The following is a 19445-nucleotide window of genomic DNA, read 5'->3' on the forward strand; positions in this document are numbered from 1 at the left end:
TATTGATCGATTTTGGTTTGGGACCCACACCCAACTGAGTTCAGTGCTTACTCTTGGCTCTGCACTCTCAGTAGTGATCATTTCTTGTGAGTTAGGTGGATCAAAAGGGATTCTGCTGCGAGCAATGCAGTACTCTACCTGCTGTATTTCCGCTCCAATCCTGAATTCAATGCTTTAATAAAAATAACTTAGTAAAATACCTATACTTGGAGCTGGGTTGATAGTACAGTATGCTTTCCTTGCACGCAACTGAAAAAAATTGATTATCAAGACTCCACATGGTCTGAGCACCACCAGGAGAGAGTTCTGAGCATAAACCCAGGATTAAGCCTGAGCATTGTCAGGTATGAATACTAAAACAGACACACACAAAAAAACTATACTTGTTAAAGTTTTTACAATGAACCAATAAATATAAGTATATGCAACTTAAGCAAACTGTGAAATGTTTTAAAGGAATCCAAAATAAAACACATCTTTAGAAACCAAAGTTTTTTTTTAAAATCCATGACATTTTTTAAGCAAATTTATATCAATGAAGGCAATTTTCCATCATTGATATTAGAATTTTAAAGCACATAGCTTTGAGACATACCTTTAGACTCTCCATCATCCCAGAAAAAGTCTCCTTTTGCTGTATTGTCATCAGCTAATGCAATGATCAGTCCTAAAGGATTCTTTCGGCTGTTAAAGTAAATTCGGTTGCATATTACATTAAAAATATATTTATAAGATGTGAATCCTATAACTTCATTTTAATTTATAAAGATTTTAAAACTGCATTCACATTAGATAATTGATATTAATAAAACTTTAATAAAATTCAGGTTTATAATTATTAATAAAGCGATATAACACAGGTATAGAACATTACTGGTAGAACTAAGAATAGAAATACAATACTGAATTTTTCAAGGATAGTATACAAAAATATTTTAAGTTTTGATAATAAATGTATTTCATGTAAGAAAACGAAAATATATTTTATGAATTCTCAAAGAAATATGAATTTTTGTACATAAATTAACCCTAAACTGCAATGTATCATGCTCAAATACTACATATCGCAAATAATGCAATGAACAGTGAGATATTTAAAATGCTCGGTGAAATCTTAAATAATCTTATGTACATAATTCAGTCGTGAAAACGAAATGCCATTTAAAAAAAGAAAATTTGATGTGACTAAGCAGGTGTATTTTTTCAGTTATATACTTCTATAGAACATTAAGCCTAAAATGATACTACTTGACTCTACAGTCCAGACTATTACTTCATAAAGAATTTATTTTCTCCAAGTTTTACTCAACAAAATCATACATTTAGTTTGCTCAAAAAAGAAACAGAAAACAAGTATTTTTTTAAAGAACAATCATCACATTTAAAAGAAAAAATACTAAAGTATCAAAAATGAATTACTATAATGCAAAATGATTCATTCCAACAAATATTTAGAGTGGTCATTATAGGTCAAACAGAACTATTGGGGGGACTAAATTTAAATTACTGTCTTAAGTGTATATTTCCAGCACTAAATTCCAGTACTTGGAAGAAAATATAAGTAGCTTAATTATAGTCTCAGTGTTTTTTTCTTTGTTTTCTTACTGAACAACTTTGTTTCTATCTTTACTAAGTATAATTTATCATCATTATCAATTTAAATTAAACAAGAGAATAAGAATCTATGTATTGAAAATACAAAATGCTTAACAACTAATTTAACTTTATCAAGTAGGAAAACTTATTTTAGTATTTCATATTTCATTAACAATGAGGATCTTATCATACATGCTCACTACAGATTTTCAATTTAATTTTGGCAGAGGAAGCATTTTACAATTATCCTTATTTCTTTAATTATGAAGATGTAATTCATGATATTTTGATTTCATCGGGGAGGGGACTCTGACAGTGATCAGGAGGGTCTAGAAACTATTCCCAGAGACACTTGACATGGTTGAGTTGGACTGTGGTCAGTTCTCAGGCCCAACACAAGGTGCTGCCCGGGCCCAGAGATACTGTAAAACACCAGGGCTAAATCTGTGGTGCTCAGAGGACAAACACTACAAAGGATCAAACTTACAGTCTAAGACACACAAGTCAGTCTACTAACAATGTCCCCAACTACTTGATTTTTTTTGTAATGTAATGCTTATAGTTAATAATTCCCTCCATATATGAGTTATATTCTAGTAAAATTATCTTTGATTCTTTAAAATATTAAAATAATGTTAAAGTTTGGAGATTGAAGAGATAGTACGATGGGCAGGATGCTTATAAGGAACCCACTGGGTCTGATCTCAGGAAACCCATATACCCTGAATGCAGAGACAGGATTAAGCCCTGAAGACTGCCAGGTTGGCCTAAACTCATTTCCTCATCTCCCACAAAAATTAAAGTTTGATTTATAGCATTGCATTTTATATAAATCAAATTTTAAATACTACTTTATATAATCACTAATTCAAAAATTATGCACTATTAAAGTGAATTATATTTTATATTTCTGTTAGTGATCTTTTACCTTTCCACTGTAGTGACAGCAGGTTCTTGAGTGGGAATAATATAACCACCTCGAAGATGTAATCCTATTTTATCTCCTGGAAGATCCATATCAACACGTTGTTTTCTCCAGGGTCGTTTTATACCCTAATATAAAAAGTCAAAATATTGTTTTGTTATTAGTAACTTTAGTACTTTTTCAAACAATTAGTAATATTTCAAACAAATAGTTTTTTATTGTGAGCAATTATTGTCAGCCTAATTAATAGTATTGTGGTATTCTAACTTATAGTTAACCTTTTCAGTACATTGAAGAAGCTGTAGAAAATAAACTCTGGAGCAAGAGGGTGCTTGTCTTATACACAACTGTCTAGGTTTGATGCCTTGCACCCTATATGTTTCAGCGCAGCCAGGAGTGATCTCTGAGCACAGAGCCAGGAGTAAACATTGAACATCTCCACAAGCAGTTCAAAAACAATTTTTTAAGTAAACCGTAAAATGCAAAGACAAATTATTTTTCTATTCAAATCATATATAATATACTCATTTAGTTCTATTTTCCAGTTTATAACTTTAGTTTAAATTTAAACATGTATTAAAAAATGTATAAGCCACTTTTTCTAAAACTAGCTATGTTGTATAGTGGAGACTCACATTTTGCGTGTATATGTCAACCTTATTTTGATATCTGCTAATTAAACAAGTGTATTTTCCTGTAAAATGCCTCATAAATATAATATTCTTTTAAAAAGTATTGTCAGATTTTAAAAGTATGGCATGTATGAATGCTGATATCTTGTTATTTTTAGATAACAATAAAGTGTTTTCAATGTAATCTATAAAGCAAGTACATAATATTCAGTAATTATTTCTTTCAATGACTAATAATGAAAACATATAAATATGATTCCTAAAATTCTCCCAGATGTTTTATTTTGACAATTTAAAAGCAACAAATATATTTATACTAAAGAATAAGCTCACATAAATCACATGTAACACAAGTATACTTGTATACAGATCTCAAATTTGTAATTATCCATATAACAATTTGGAGTTTTTCAAAAAACAATAGTAGACATACTTGAAATAAATTTGCTGTATATTGTAGCCGAGTTTACATGTACGGATATCTTACAAAATAAAAATTTTAAGTCTATTTTTATCAGAATTACTTACAGTTTCATAATCATACCAAGTGGCATCAGGTATATATGCACTCACTTTCACTGCTCCCTGAAACAGCACAGGATAATATATAAATTGAATAAACAGACATATGCTTATATATGTATATAGATTCAATCACGGTCACTGTCATGGTCCTCCCGTTGTTCATCAATTTGCTCGAGCGGGCCCAGTAACGTCTCCATCGTGAGACTTGTTGATACTGTGTTTGGCATATCGAATACAACACGGGCAGCTTGACAGGCTCTGCCGTGATGGATTCAATACTAAACTAAAATTTCATGTGAGATATTAATTTAGACTTTCATTGTATTTTTTGTATTTTTACACTTTCATATAAATTATATTCAAACTTAAAATTTATTAGATAATGTAATGAGTTTTGTCTATAATAAGGGATAATATTGTAATGTAAAATATAAAGAACAGGCAAAGGTGAAAGTTGATTGTCATCAAATATATGAGGATTCATTTTCTAAAATACTAATATGTATTTTCTTCTTCCTAACTTTATATTATTTATTTGAAAAGCATAAATCTCTATAAAATCTTTGTATATTTTCAATTTTATCATTCTTTAATAATTCAAGCTGCCATTTACTTTATGAAATATTCTTTTTAGTTAACTGTTAACTAATTTGTAATTAAGATAAATTTGAATATATGAAGTTCCTTCTATGCAACAAACAAATAGAATTAAAATTTTAATCCTACCTGTCTCAAGACAGGGGTAATAAGTAATGCTGGGCCCCATAAGAACTGAAGGTCCTCAATCCAGCTATTTTTATCCTGATAAAATCTAAGAACAATTACAACGTTTAAAAGACGTTAGTTTATTGAAATCTCTGATTTACTGTACCATTTTAATTTTTCTGTTATCCTTAGATTTAATTTTATTTGGTATGAAATTTTGAACCTATAATTTTACATATATAAAAATACATGTTTTATATATAATATACAAAAATATATGTATATTTTAGAACTAGGAATAGAACACAGAAGCTCACAGAAGAAAAGTCACGTCTTTGTTGCCTAGTTCTTGTTTATTAGGCTTTTCTGATAAAAGACAGGAGAGGGAAAGATGGAAGGAAGAGAGGGAAGAAGAAAATAGGGAGGAAAATGGAAAATAAACTGGTTATCTTTATAGTTAATTATAGATTAATTATAGATTAATCTTTAATAAAAACTATTATGGTCAATTTGTAGTCTCAAAAAGTTTCAGAAATATCTTTTACTTTCTTCCATTTAAGTATTTTTATAAAAAATTTCCATTTTAACTTGTATTTGAAACAGTCTTCTAACTAGTCTTCCTGAGGGAAGATTCAATTCTCATACAGACTTGCAAAGACACAATATAATTTATTTGGTTTCACCTATACTTATTATATTTTTATAATATGGATGATATATTTTCAATCATTCTATATTTTATATTTCTTAATTATATAATTGCCCTAATAAAGTCTATGATTTTCATTTTTAAAGATTTATTAAATTGCACCATTTCTAACTTAATCTTATGCAATCTACCACATAAGCTTTACTTTCATTCTAGAGCATATAAAATTCATGTATACAAATGTGGAAACAAGTCACAGAAATCTACTTGATGTTTTAATTTAACTCCACTAACTTCTCTGTATATTTAAATGTAATTAAAGATTTATTATTAAAAACTCTGAACATAGTACTCACTCATAAAGAAATGGTCTTGCTACTGTTTCTCCAAAAACATGTGCTTTATAAAGCAAAGTATAAAGGAAAGGCAATAAGGTATAGCGAATATTCAAATAGTGCCTTGATGTAGTAACCAAAAGAGAATTCTCTCCAAAAAATGCTGGATCTTGGTGCTGAAGAAGTAAAATGGAGAAAATAAAAAAGAAAGAAAAGTGTGATTAGAAGTAAAAATGGAACTATTTTTTTTAATTCAGAAATTATTCGTAAAAATTTAAAATTATCTTTGTTTATCATCAAAATATTGAGCTATTTATAATTTTATTTTGAATGTATGTTCTAAATACATGTTGATGTGTATATTTATCATTTAAATACACTTAATACTATGATTAAAAATAATTTAACAATAAAATTTTATGTGTGATTTCTTGCAGATTAAATTACTGATTCCAATTTTTTCCATGTACATATCTTTGCTATTTAATTTTGCAGTCCCTACCAGTAGATATAATATGCATGCCCTCAATTGTGCTAGGTCCTGGAGATTGAGTAGAGTGTATTTGCACATGCAAGTATGAACATGAAGTATGCTTCTCTGAAGATTTGCTATCATATACATTGACATTGTTATTAGAAGAGTTATATTAGATAGTCTACTAGTCTAGTAGTATAGAGAACAGAGAGCTTTGGCTGACCAGGTGACTTGTAACTTGAGAAAATTCTCCCTGCACAAACCAAGAAAGATTAGTAGACTTAAAGTAAGTGATATGAAAAAACTAATTTGCAACACTTGTTATTAGTAACTCAGCCTCCTTGAATTCACTGTCACCGTTATAGCAAAACCATGTTTCCTTTTGGTCTTTTCCAACTAGTCAAGCAATGTAACAGGGATCCTACGCACACCAATTCCTGGGAGCTAAGGATACTTTCAATGTTCAAACTTTCCTTAAGGAACCGCCAATGGAAAGACACATCAAAATACACTAGGATTGGACTGTATCGTGTAACTACAAGTAGTGTCCTTCTTGTTCCCTTCATCTTCATCTCTAAAATATGGCGCACACACTTTTTTTCTGTTAATTTTGTTTTTCCTCTCCTCTACCTTTCATTACACGATCACGATCATCCTGTTGTTTGTCGATTGCCTCGAGCAGGCACCAGTAACATCTCCTTCATCCTAACCCTGAGATTTTAAAAAGTGCCATATTCAAGGCTCTTACAGGATTAGGGGAATGAGGCCCATCATTGTTACTGGTATTTGGCATATTGGGTACGCCACAGGTAGTTTGCCAGACTCTGCCATGTGGGCAGGTTACATTTGGTAGCCTACCAGTTTTCATCAAGCTGTCAATAATGCCCTATTATGTCTCAGCATCTTTTTTGTAAGTAAGAAATTAATAAAAATGAAATATAATTGACAACAGAATATCCAAGGAATATACATGTTTTCAAAGCACCTTTTTGAGAAATTAGAAAGTAGTGAAAATCTCTTTTATTTCTGTCCTAGCATGTTCTCTATCAAGGTGAGCTTTGAATACTTGTCCCTCTTATTAAACAGAACTAAAGCCCTATATGTAAACATTTTGTGATTATTAGATAATTTATTAGATAATCAGATAATTTATTCACCAGTATACGGTTCATTGACAATGCTTTCAACAAATTTTCCTATTTCTTCTGTAAAATAAGTCGAGAAGAACTTGAATGTGCTGGAATAGAGAGTTGTCTACACATGACCTTGTTCTTCAGCAAGGCACTAGTTCTGATGCATCAAAGTGTTCATTATTTCTCCAAAACTGCCAAGACTCCGGACTTTGTTGACTTATAAATATGTACAATTACTTGCGTTTCCCTAATTGCAAAGCCAAGAAATTCTTCTCTATATATACTTTTTTTTTGCTTTTTGGGTCACACACAGAGATGCTCAGGGGTTACTCCTGGCTCATGCACTCAGTAATTACTCCTGGCAGTGCTTGGGGGACCATATAGGATGCTGGGAATCGAACCTGGGTTGGCCATGTTGGCTGCGTGTAAGGCAAATGCCCTACCCACTGTGCTATAGATCCAGCCCCTATATACTTATTTTTAATGGAAAAAATGTTACCAGGAACTTACATATCTGAAATTCAAGAATCACAATTTAAAATACACTTTGATTTTAATTCAAAATATTGTGACATAACACATGTGAATATGATTTAGATTTTTAAAAGTATATATTTATTTTGTAACTACAATCTTTTTCATTATTTCCTAAAACCTTGTTTGTTTGATTTTAGACCACACCCAGCGATGCTCAGGGCTTTCACCTATTTCTGCACTCAAGGATCCACTTCTGATGGTGTTGAGGGGACATATGGGATGCCAGCCATTGAAATCAGATCTGTCATGTAAAGGTAAGCTATCTCTGGTACTATTGCTCTGGCTTCCTGTGAGTATTTTAAAGATAAAAAGTTTTTTCTAGGTTAAGGAGGACTTCTAACTATTCTTTATTAATTGTGCTACACATTTTCAGACTCTATATTCTACAGGTGAAAATAACATAAATACAGGATTATGTTTTGTTGAAAATTAGATGACAATTTAGATATACCTGATAACCTTCTGCATTGTGGTTCCTAGAAAATGGATAAAATGCTCCCAGTTGCATCCATCGTCTGCAAAGTTCTTCTGTAGTTTCACCCACAAACCCACAGATATCTGCTCCATTCTAATAACAAATATATAAATTAATTATAGTTTAAAGTTATCCATTTTTTAAAACTTTACCTTCTATGTATCATATACTTACATTTTTTTCTTACATTAATTTTGCTTTACTTTCATCATAAACTTTTTTCAATATGCCAAACACAGTAACAACAAGTCTCATGATGGAGACGTTACTGGGCCTGCTCGAACAAATCGATGAACAACGGGAGGACCGTGATAATAATACCATGATAACCATGTAGCTATTAAGTTTGCTATGCAATATTTACCTGCACTATTTTATCTTCTTCAAGATAGTCTCTTTTACATGTTCTTAGATTTATGTATTTATTTTACCCTTAATATATTAATTGTTACCTCAGTGTGTAATGGTAAAATTTCTATTTTAATATATCATGGAGAAAGATGGTCTGAGGGTTAAAGGTTCTTTCCTTAATGGGACTCTGAATCACCATGACTTTGTATCCCTGAGCTCAGTCAGGAGTAAGCCCTTACTACCACCAAGTGGAATAACCCCAATTCCAACAAAAATTGTTATTAATCCAGTCTAACCACAAATTTATTTTGACATTTACATGCCATCATAGCAGTAAAAAAAGAATAAAAACTTGCCTTCTATGAAACATTAGAAAAATGGACTATTCTTCCAAAAAAGATTCCATCAGGAAATCAAAACCAAACAAAAGATCAAAAGAGGATTGGCTTGAGGTCACTGCTTGCAAAGCAAGTAAGTTACCTCCTATGCTTTCTCTCTGAAACCTCAACTATATTTCTCTTACTGGAATTGCTTATGAAACCACACTTCATTTCATTTATAAAACTATCTTGAAAATTAAAACTTGTTCATATTTTTACCATCCACATTTTTCTATTTCTATAAAATTTTCTAATATATACTTTGCAGTTTTCCTTTTCTTTTATTTTTTGCAGTTGCATAGTAGGTATTTTAAATTACAAGCTAATTTTGTGTTTTCCTCATATGTGAATACCCACAATGTTTTATGAACGTGACTGTTATACCCATTTCTCAAGTTCTTTTCTATTTATTAAAATTATATTGTCTTGTGAATGAAGTTTAGAAAATTTTGTTTCTCAAACTTCTTTTATTTTAAATTAGAAAACCACTAAATTTGAAGACTAGTTTAGAAGAATCCATATTTCTAATATATTTAAAATTCTTATCCATGAATAAAATTTCTATATTATTAAATTTTTCTCAGAATGGTCCTTAGCTTAAATTTAATACATTTCACTTGTTATTCTTTAATAAATTGATATAATATTTATTTTAAAATATACTGTAGCATACATTATTTTAAAATACATTACAACATTTATTCTATATTAGGTAAATTTATTATAATTTGGTGTCTATTGTTCAAATTTTTATTGAACTTTGACTTGGTTGTTTCTTTGGATTTTACTCTTATTAAATCAATTTATTCTAATTTCTTTATTAGCTCATTAAATTAATTTTTTTCAAAATTTTTTCATTACAATTTTGTCAGTTTTGCTTTGCTCTTAGTGAAATAATAAGTCTATGATTTTTCCTCCAAATCCATCGATATTCCATTATCTCAAATGCAATTGTTAGCATTAACTTTACATGGTTTCCCCCCATTTGCACTCATTTTACTATTTTATTCTTTTGTATTTTTGTTTGTTTGGGGCCACATACTGTAGAGTTTAAGGCTTACTCCTGGCTTAGCACTCAGATCATTTCTAGGAGAGGTTGGAGATTTGGGGGATCATGTAGGTATCACGGATCCAATTTGGATCCACCACATGCAAAGTAAATGTCCTGTCCTTTGTACTATTATCTCCAGGCCCTCCATTTGTTTTTGTTTCATGATTCATTTGATAATGTGCTCCTAATTTCAAGTTTCAAGACACTGTGTGTGTGTGTGTGTGTGTGTGTGTGTGTGTGTGTGTGTAGTGTAGTGTTTGTGTGTGTGTGTGTGTGTGTGTGTGTGTGTGTGTGTGTGTTTGCTCTGTTTGGGTTTGGATTTTTTACCCAGTGCATATGGAAGAAAGAGCAATGGGATCAATAAGTATCTAGTAGATTTAGTAGATTTAACATATATTTTCTTTTGCTGGGCTGGAGGCAATAGCACAGCGGTAGGGCGTTTGCCTTGAGCGCAGCCAGCAGAGCCAGGTTCGTTTCCTCTGCTCCTCTTGGAGAGCCCAGCAAGCTACCAAGAGTATTTCGTCTGCAAGGCAAAGTCTGGCAAGCTACACATGACATATTCAATATGCCAAACACAGTAATTAGTCTCACAATGGAGACATTACTGGGCCCGCTGGAGCAAATTGGTGAACAATGGGAGGGCAGTGTTTGTTTTTCTTTTGTAATAGACTTCCTTAAGTCAATTTTTTGCTTAAAATGAAAAGACTTGCTAGATGTCTTATTTATAATAGTTTTATATAAACATTTTCTATTAAAATTTTCTAATTTTCTCTACTCTTTTCCTTTATTTTTGATTAATTACCTAATTAATTGTGTTTTTTTTCCTTTCCAGAAGTTGCTGAGAACTTTCTCTGGACACTGTGCTCAGGAATCACTCTGAAAGTGATTGGCTGTAACATGTGGGGCTGGGGATTCTAATCAGAGTCAGTTGCAGGTAATGAAAGAACCTAAATCCTCTCCAGCTTATTCTTATCTTTTAAGCAGAGTAAATTACTTTCTTCTATCCTAAATGAAAACCTACATCATTAAATTTTTATTTAGGATTTTACTATCAACATATTTGAACTTTACCATCTTATCTAGTGCACTTTTTATTAATAACCCTTTTTTGGTGTGCGTGTTGTGTGTGTGGGAGGAGGTGCTTGGGAGATGCTCAGCTATGTTCAAATTTCATTCTTGGCTCTGAACTCAGGGATGACCCTTGTAGGGCTCAGAGGGCCATATGGGGTGCTGGAGATCAAACCCAAATTGACAAGTGCCTCACATGCTATACTATTACTCCTATCCCAGAATCATCTTGATCTTTACCCACTCTAAAGGCCTGAAACTTAGCAACATTCAAATCATTATTTTTCTCATAAATTTCCTGAAAACAAGACTAAATAATTGTGTCATATTCTTAACCCCCTTACTAAATATCATAAATTTACTATTATATGGATATAACTCTGCACTTTTATAAATAACATTGTATGAAACAACTTACAAAAGGCATTCCAAATAAGCCGAATTCCAGCATTGCTGTGATAGACCATTCCATTTGCTCCCATGAGGCAGTATTGTCTCCCAACCAATGTGTAGCATGTCTTCCATTTCCAGCAAAAGTTGACCGAGTTAGAATAAAGCTTCTCTTATTAGGAAAAACTTTCTCAACAGCTCTAAAAGTAAAATAAGATTAATAAGTAAGAATTGCTTCAAATGTTAAAATTTAATTTCTAAAACTTTAATTTCAATTGCCCATATTACACATTCTGAAATCACTGTCACTGTCACTGTCCTCCCGTTTTTCCTCGATTTGCTCAAGCGGGCCCAGTAACGTCTCCATTGGAGACTTTGTTGTTACTGTGTCTGGCATATCAAATACATCACGGGGAGCTTGCCAGGCTCTGCCGTGAGGGCGAGATACTCTTGGTAGCTTGCCAGGCTCTCGGAGAGGGGCAGAGGAATCAAACTCGGGTCGGCCATGTTGGCTGCGTGCAAGGCAAATGCCCTACCGCTGTCAGTTTCGATTTTGTTTTGGTTTGTTTTCATTGAAGGCTATACCTAGTTGTACTCAGAATTAAATTTGCTCCAGTTTCTGTGCTCAGAAATGATTCTTGGTGGAAATCTGAGGTTCACAAGTGGTACTGTTTGATTGAACTGAGTCATTCACATGTAAGGCAAGCAATTCTCCAGTTCCTAATCTCTTATAATAAGTTTGGACACACCTATACATTTTTACTTTACTTCATTTTGATCAAAAACAGAAAACTAAAGCATTTAGAAGTTATCATTATTTATTTTACTAATATAAATAGCTTTTTAAAAATTAAAGTAAAATTAATCATACTCTTACATGTTTAAAGTATTACTCTAAATCAATTTCTATATGTACTACTTTAATTTCATTTTAATAATTCATCTACATACTTTACTATTGAATTGAAAATACACTTCTTTTACCTTAATTATATTACCTGATTTACCTACACAGCTTTCTTTCACACAATTTTTTTTTTTTTTGCTTTTTGGGTCACACCCCGCAATGCATAGGGGTTACTCCTGGCCCTGCACTCAGGAATTACATGTGGCGGGTGTAATTCAAGGGACCATATGGGATGCTGGGAATTGAACCAGAGTCGGCTGTGTGCAAGGCAAACACCCTACCATCTGTACTATTGCTCTAGCCCCTCTTTCACACTTTAGTATAATTGGTTTAAAAGGTGTATAGTTTAAAAGGCGTTTTTCTTTTGTTATTGCATTAAATTTATAAAATGCACTTTGACACAGTTTTATGATACAAATTATGATACAATTAAATGCATGAAGATGAGAGTCAGGATAATAGATACTATTATGATATTACTTATTATACATTGAACTACAAGCATTAGGAAATCAATTTTATTGTGACTTCAATATGTAATTTCTAAATGATTTCCACATACTTTTTTATCAATGTGCCTCAAAAGTGAGGACTACTATTTATTAAAACTCTTGCATTTGAAAAAAACATTTAAGATATACTATAGAAGCACTCTTTTACTAGGCTATTGTGATATTTTGTGTTGTTCATTTGTTTTTTGTTGGTTTGGTCTGGTTTTTGCCCATCAGTGCTTTTTCCTGCCTCTGCACACATTCCCGTGGTTTTGAGTGCTGTCTGCGGCGACTTTCACTGCAATCTAGTGTGCATCATTTAAAAGTTATGCAATCTTTAGTGGGAGGGACCTCATGCAGGTGACAACGATACCCCTAATCGTGAAGATTTTGCTTAGAACAATGATTTTTAGGAAAGTTTACATATTTTCTAAAATAATGCAGTTAGAAATGGGAATTGAGGAGAGGGAGGAAGTGGGAAGGAACGATATAAAGTGGAGGGATTGGTGAATACTCTATCACTTTAAAATGATGACTTGACTTTGTTACTATCGTAAACTGTGATATCTCAATTTGGGAAAAAGTATTGATCACAAGTAAAAGGATTATTAAAAAGTAAAGTAAGATTCCACCTAATATAGTGTACTGTGAATAATCTACTTTTTATGTAAATTTTGCTATATCTCATTCCTCACAAAAGTTTCACGGAAAGTTTTATTAATAAAACTAAAGTAGGTAAAATATTCAACATAAAATATGTGAAAATATTCAATATAAAAATATTCAACATACAATATTTTAATTTTAAAAATAGGAAATTAAAAATAAGTAAATATATACCACACAGTCTCTGTTCGCCAAGTTTTGAATGTGCAAATGTTCATACATGATCTGCTGCCTTCACAATGTTCTTTTTTTTCTTTTTTTGCTTTTTGGGTCACACCCGGCAATGCACAGGGGTTAGCTCTTCACTCAGGAATTACTCCTGGCGGTGCTCAGGGGACCATATGAGATGCTGGGAATAGAACCGCGATTGGCTGCATGCAAGGCAAACGCCGTACTTGCTTTGCTATCACTCCAGCCCCGACAGTGTTCTTTTTTTCAATAAAATATCATTCTTTGCCTTCTTTATTTTTAATTTTCCATTAGTAGAAAATTATGTGTTTTGAAAAGAAATGTGAGAGTGGTCTGAATTAACCTGCACTTACTTCTCGGTGGCTATGGCCATGCTGTACCCGTAGAGGCTGTGGACGTCGTACTGCTTTCCCCAGTGCTGCAAGGCGTCCATGCAGATGGTCTTGGCATACATGAGCTTATCGAGGATATCTTAGAGAAAACAGGTTGAAAACATTTTAAACACGTATTTTTGCCATTTCAAATTGCATAACTTTTAAATGCTGCACACTAGAATACTGTGAAAGATAACATCTTAAATGTATTTCAAACATAACATTGGTTACATCTCCACTTCTGTTGAAAAATCATTTGATTTGCATGTACTAATAATGTTCTGCCTCCTAGCTTCAGCAGCAAACAAATTCATAAGGAAAATGTTATGAACATTTCTTTACAAATCTATACATCTCTATTTTACTTCATGTGCAATTTAATCTATTTTAAAGTTTAGGATAGCACTGTAGCACTGTCCTCCCATTGTTCATCAGTTTGCTTGAGCAGGCACCAGTAACATCTCCATTGTGAGACTTGTTGTTACTGTTTTTGCCATATCGAATACACCATGGGGAGTTTGCCAGGCTTTGCTGTACGGGCGGGATACTGTCGGTAGCTTGCTGGGCTGTCTGGGAGGGGTGGAGAAACTGAACCCGGGTCAGCTCGTGCAAGACAAATGCCCTACCCTCTGTGCTCTTTCTCCAGCACAAAGTTTAGGATAGATTCGTATATTTAAATATAACCTTGGCCATTTAAATTTTTGTACTGGAATACTGAATGACTGAAATCTAATTATAAACAGCTTTATAGAGGTCTATCTCACAGTGTTTCAATAGAAAAGTATAGCAAAATGAAAACAAAATAATAAATATAACCTTGGTATTCAGATTTTACAGCATGTAAGGTGCTTCTAGATATTTCTTACATTCAGCTGACCCAGTTTGATACTTGGCAGAAAACTCTTAGCACTGACAGGTGTGACGCATACAAATGATACCCATGTACAGACACATGGGTGCACACACACACACACACACACACACACATTCTATATATGTAGACTTATTAGTTACACATCATTAAAATATTGCTGTTTAACTTTTTATTGTGTCTTAATCTCAGTTTTACTTAGTATTACAGTATTTGTAAAATTTAGTGAGCCTTAAAGAGATATCCTCCCTTGGGACCTGAAGGAAAGGACAGTGGATAAAGCGCTTGCCTTCATGCTGACCTGGGTTGAATCCCTGGACCCGATATGGTGCTCTGAGCCCATCATGAGACTGAACACAGCCAGGAGTAAGATCTGAACATAGTCAAGTGTGACACCCCCAGATAACAAAACAAAACAAAAAATATCTACTTCTCAAAGTACACACACACAAACACACACATATATTATATATTCATAACTGTATATTCACTGCATCACTGTATCACTGTCATCCTGTTGCTCATCCATTTACTCTAGCAGGCGCCTGTGACATCACTATTCATCCCAGCCCTGAGATTTTAGCAGCCTCTCCTTACTCGTCTTTCCCAATGCTGCCTTGTTGGAGGCTCTTTCAGGGTCAGGGGAATGAGACCCATTATTGTTGCTGTTTTGGCATATCATACTCCTCGGGGAGCTTGCCGGGCTCTCAGAGAGTCATAAAGGTAAAGGTAAAGGCCCTCCCGTTGATCGTCGATTTGCTCGAGCGGGCCCAGTAACGTCTCCATTGGAGACTTTGTTGTTACTGTGTCTGGTATATCGAATACTCTCGGTAGCTTGCCGGGCTCTCCAAGAGTCATATATATATATATATATATATATATGTATATATATATATGTGTGTGTGTGTGTGTGTGCTTTAACATATATATAAATTATATGTATATAGCATATATATACATATAAATATATATATTTATTTCCCTCTGTGTGATTTGTTTCCTACTATATAACTACATATTACCCACTTTGAATGATGAAACTAATTTTAGCATTCTGTGGTTTGTTTGGGGGTCATACCTGCGTATGCTCAGGACTTAATGCTTATTCTGTGATTAGAGATCTCTCCTGACAGTGCTTAGGAGACCATATGTTGTAGCAGAGATAGAACAGGATATGTCTACGAAACAAGCACCTTTACCTGTTACTGTCTTTTGCCTGAAAATGTTTTTTGTTTTATTCATTTATTTATTGGTAGGAGGATAAGAATGGGGATCACATCCAGTGGTGGTCAAGGCTTACTCTTGGCTCTGTCCTCAAGGATCACTCCTAGGAGTGCTCAGAGGCCATGTGCAGTGCACGGGATTGAACCAGATTTCTCCCATACTACTTCTCTGGCCCCTGAAACTGTTTTAAAGAATGTGTGGGGTTGATTATATTAGAGCCATAGTCAAATACTCATGAAATAAATGTGATCAATTAAATTCATAATTTTATATACTTTTATTTTATTAATTAATGATAGAGAATTCACCAATAATAGAGACATCAACATGCTATATGTTCATATTTAAAATTTATATGTAAAATTGTCTTTTTTTCCTAGATATAAATATTTTGGTCAAAGTTACATTCCCGCTGCAATACTTTCAGATTCTCAAAAATACTAAAGTTTATGATTCAGAAATGAAATGCAGATAGATCTACTATTTAGAAGTATATTACATAAGTGAATACACATGCAAATTTACTATTAAATTTTGCATAATCTATAGCAAATACATCAACAAATGAAATTTACCTGGAGTAAAAGGTGGATAATTTAGTTTGTTGTTATTGCATCCTTTTGTTGAACCATGAACAAAGCTGGAAACTTCATTCATATCCTTAATGAATATAAAGTGAAAAAAGCAAATTTTCACAGTTTTAATCATATAATAAATTATTTCAAATACTTTCTAACTAAATAACAAACTAAACAAGTGAAGTATGTTCAGTTTTCTCATTATATTAAAATATACAGCAGTGTCTATTTATGGAGAAATAATTCCATGCTAATTGTTAAAAAAAAATCATTATTTAAAATGGTCACTTACTTTGTGGTGTGCCTGTCAAATTGACAGGCAGGACTGAGGGGGTTGGGATAGGGAGGGAAACTGGGATTACTTTTGTATAAAAGTTGACACTGGTGGAGGGATTGGTGTTGAATTATTGTATGCAGACCCCTCAAGTGTTAGTAACTTTGTAAATTATGGCTCTTTAATAATAATTTTAAAAATAAAATAAGTCACTTACAATCCAAAGCCCATCATATTGCACTTCCTGATGGAAAATACTGCATTCATTTGCCCACCAGTCTATGCATTTTGGATTAGTGAAGTCGGGATATACTGTTAATCCTGGCCACACCTAGAAGAATAGGTCATTCATGTACATGTATTAATAAAACAAAAAAATAAGAATTCAAATGAATTGACTAGAGAATCATAGTTATGCTTAAGTATTATATATGCATCAGTTGTTTGGAATAATCATAAGATTACTTTAAAATGTATATGAAAAAGAGATATTAATGAAAGTGAGTGACGTAATAAAGTCTATTGGATGAAAAATCATAAAGAACATGACATGTGCGGTTTTGGAGAGATAATACAGAGATCAAGATGCATGCCTTGCATGTGACTAACCTTAGTTCAACCCTGACACTGTGTATGGTCCCCTGAGCCTGCCAGGAGTGATTCCTGAGCACAAAAAAACGAATAAGCTCTGAGGAACACTCGGAGGGAGTGGCACAAAATAGAAAAAAAAGGAGGGGGAGTAAGGCTGTTATTCTGAATGCAACTAACTAAATATACCTTTTATGATCAAAATAGGCAGATTAAATATATATATATAACATATGTAATAAAGTTATATTTGCTTTTTGGGTCACACCTGGCAATGCACAGGCATTACTCCTGGCTCTGCACTCAGGAACCCTTCCTGGCAATTCTCAGGGAATCATATGGGATGCTAGGAATTGAACCCGGGTTGGTTGCATGGAAGGCAAATGCCCTACCTGCTGTGCTATCACTCCAGCCCTAATATATAAATATACATATATATATTAATATATAATATATATTATTGTATTACTGTCATCCCGTTGTTCAATGATTTGCTCCAGTGGGTGCCAGTAACATCTCCATTTGTCCCAGCCCTGAGATTTTAGCAGCATCTCCTAATAAGGAGTAAGGAGAGGCTGCTAAAAATATATTTGATCATTGTATAATTGAAACCCAAGCACAAAATATGTAAGTATACAACTGTACCTCATGGTGTCTCACTAATAAAAATTGAAAAAAAAATCTTCTTTGTTCATTGATTGAAAGAACAAATATTTTCAAAATGAAAAAAATATATATATATAGCACTGTAGCACTGTAGCACTGTCCTCCTGTTGTTCATTGATTTGCTCAAGCAGACACCGATAATGTCTCCAGTGTGAAACTTGTTGTTACTGTTTTTGGAATATGTCACAGGTAGCTTGCCAAGTTTTGCCGTGTGAGTTGAATACTCTCAGCATCTTGTCGGGCTCTCAGAAAGGGGTGGAGGAATCGAACCCAGGTTGGCTACATGCAAAGCAAATGCCCCTACCCACTATGGTATTGCTCCGGACCACCCCCCCAAAAAAATATATATATATATTTTAAAGTTAGAATAGTCTTTATTGTTGTAAAGAATAATATAATAAAAATATTTTATGTTAGTATTGTCTATGGTTATATTTTATATAAAGTAAATTCTATTTGACTAAATTTAAACTAAAATTGTTCAAACCAATGTGTCTAAACATTATAAATTTTTAAGTTAAGAGTTGTTTTCAAAACTATACTCACATTGATTAAAATTTAGATGGTAGGGAGTTTGTGTACTGTGGCTTTTACTATTTGATATTAGGAATGTTACTTGACCACTTTTAAATTAAATTTCTTTAATTAAAGTATCTTATTATTTTATTCACAATGTTTAAAATAAACCAGAAAACTTAATACCAATAATGTAATTACTCAATTTACATGTGCAATTATTTTTTTAGATACTAGGGCTGGAGCGATAGCACAGCGGGTAGGGCGTTCGCCTTACAAGCGGCCAACATGGCCGACCCGAGTTCGATTCCTCCTCCCCTCTCGGAGAGCCCGGCAAGCTACCGAGAGTATTTGATATGCCAGACACAGTAACAACAAAGTCTCCAATGGAGACGTTACTGGGCCCGCTCGAGCAAATCGACGATCAACAGGAGGGCCTTTACCTTTTACTATTAATAAATAAAGTTATTGGTGGACTGGAGCGATAGCGCAGTGGGTAGGGTCCAACATAGTAGACGCGAGTTCGATTCCTCTGCCTGGCATGGCAAAGCCTGGCAACCTACCTATGACGTACTCAATATGCCAAACACAGTAACAACAAGTCTCACAATGGAGACATTACTGGGCCCACTCTAGCAAATCGATGAACAATCTGAGGACAGTGACAGTGAAAGTTATTGGTCATACTGTGTTACTTTTGTTTTAATTAGACATACTTTGAATTATGCTAAAAGTTTGTGATTCAGAAAGGTATGCAAGCATTTCTATTATTTAGAAATATATATGTGCATATGTTTGTGAAAATTATCCGTCTTTATAAAATGATTTGGGAAAAACAGAAACATCTTTATTTCTAAAATTTCTTTCTTAGATT

At 33.1% G+C, this 19445-nt stretch overlaps 1 protein-coding gene across 1 annotated transcript in view; it reads right to left on the reverse strand.

Moving 5' to 3' along the window:
• Nucleotides 1-19445, reverse strand: part of SI (sucrase-isomaltase) — a 118093-nt gene that overhangs the window by 65476 nt on the left and 33172 nt on the right. Inside the window, 10 exon segments of the mRNA XM_056110559.1 lie at nt 596-684; nt 2525-2649; nt 3682-3738; nt 4405-4489; nt 5389-5543; nt 7964-8080; nt 11256-11427; nt 13834-13951; nt 16525-16609; nt 17019-17132. Coding sequence (XP_055966534.1) covers nt 596-684; nt 2525-2649; nt 3682-3738; nt 4405-4489; nt 5389-5543; nt 7964-8080; nt 11256-11427; nt 13834-13951; nt 16525-16609; nt 17019-17132 — 1117 coding nt within the window.

This window comes from Sorex fumeus, unplaced genomic scaffold (genome assembly GCF_029834395.1).
Source record: "Sorex fumeus unplaced genomic scaffold, SorFum_2.1 ptg000010l, whole genome shotgun sequence".
Lineage (NCBI taxonomy): Eukaryota > Metazoa > Chordata > Mammalia > Eulipotyphla > Soricidae > Sorex > Sorex fumeus.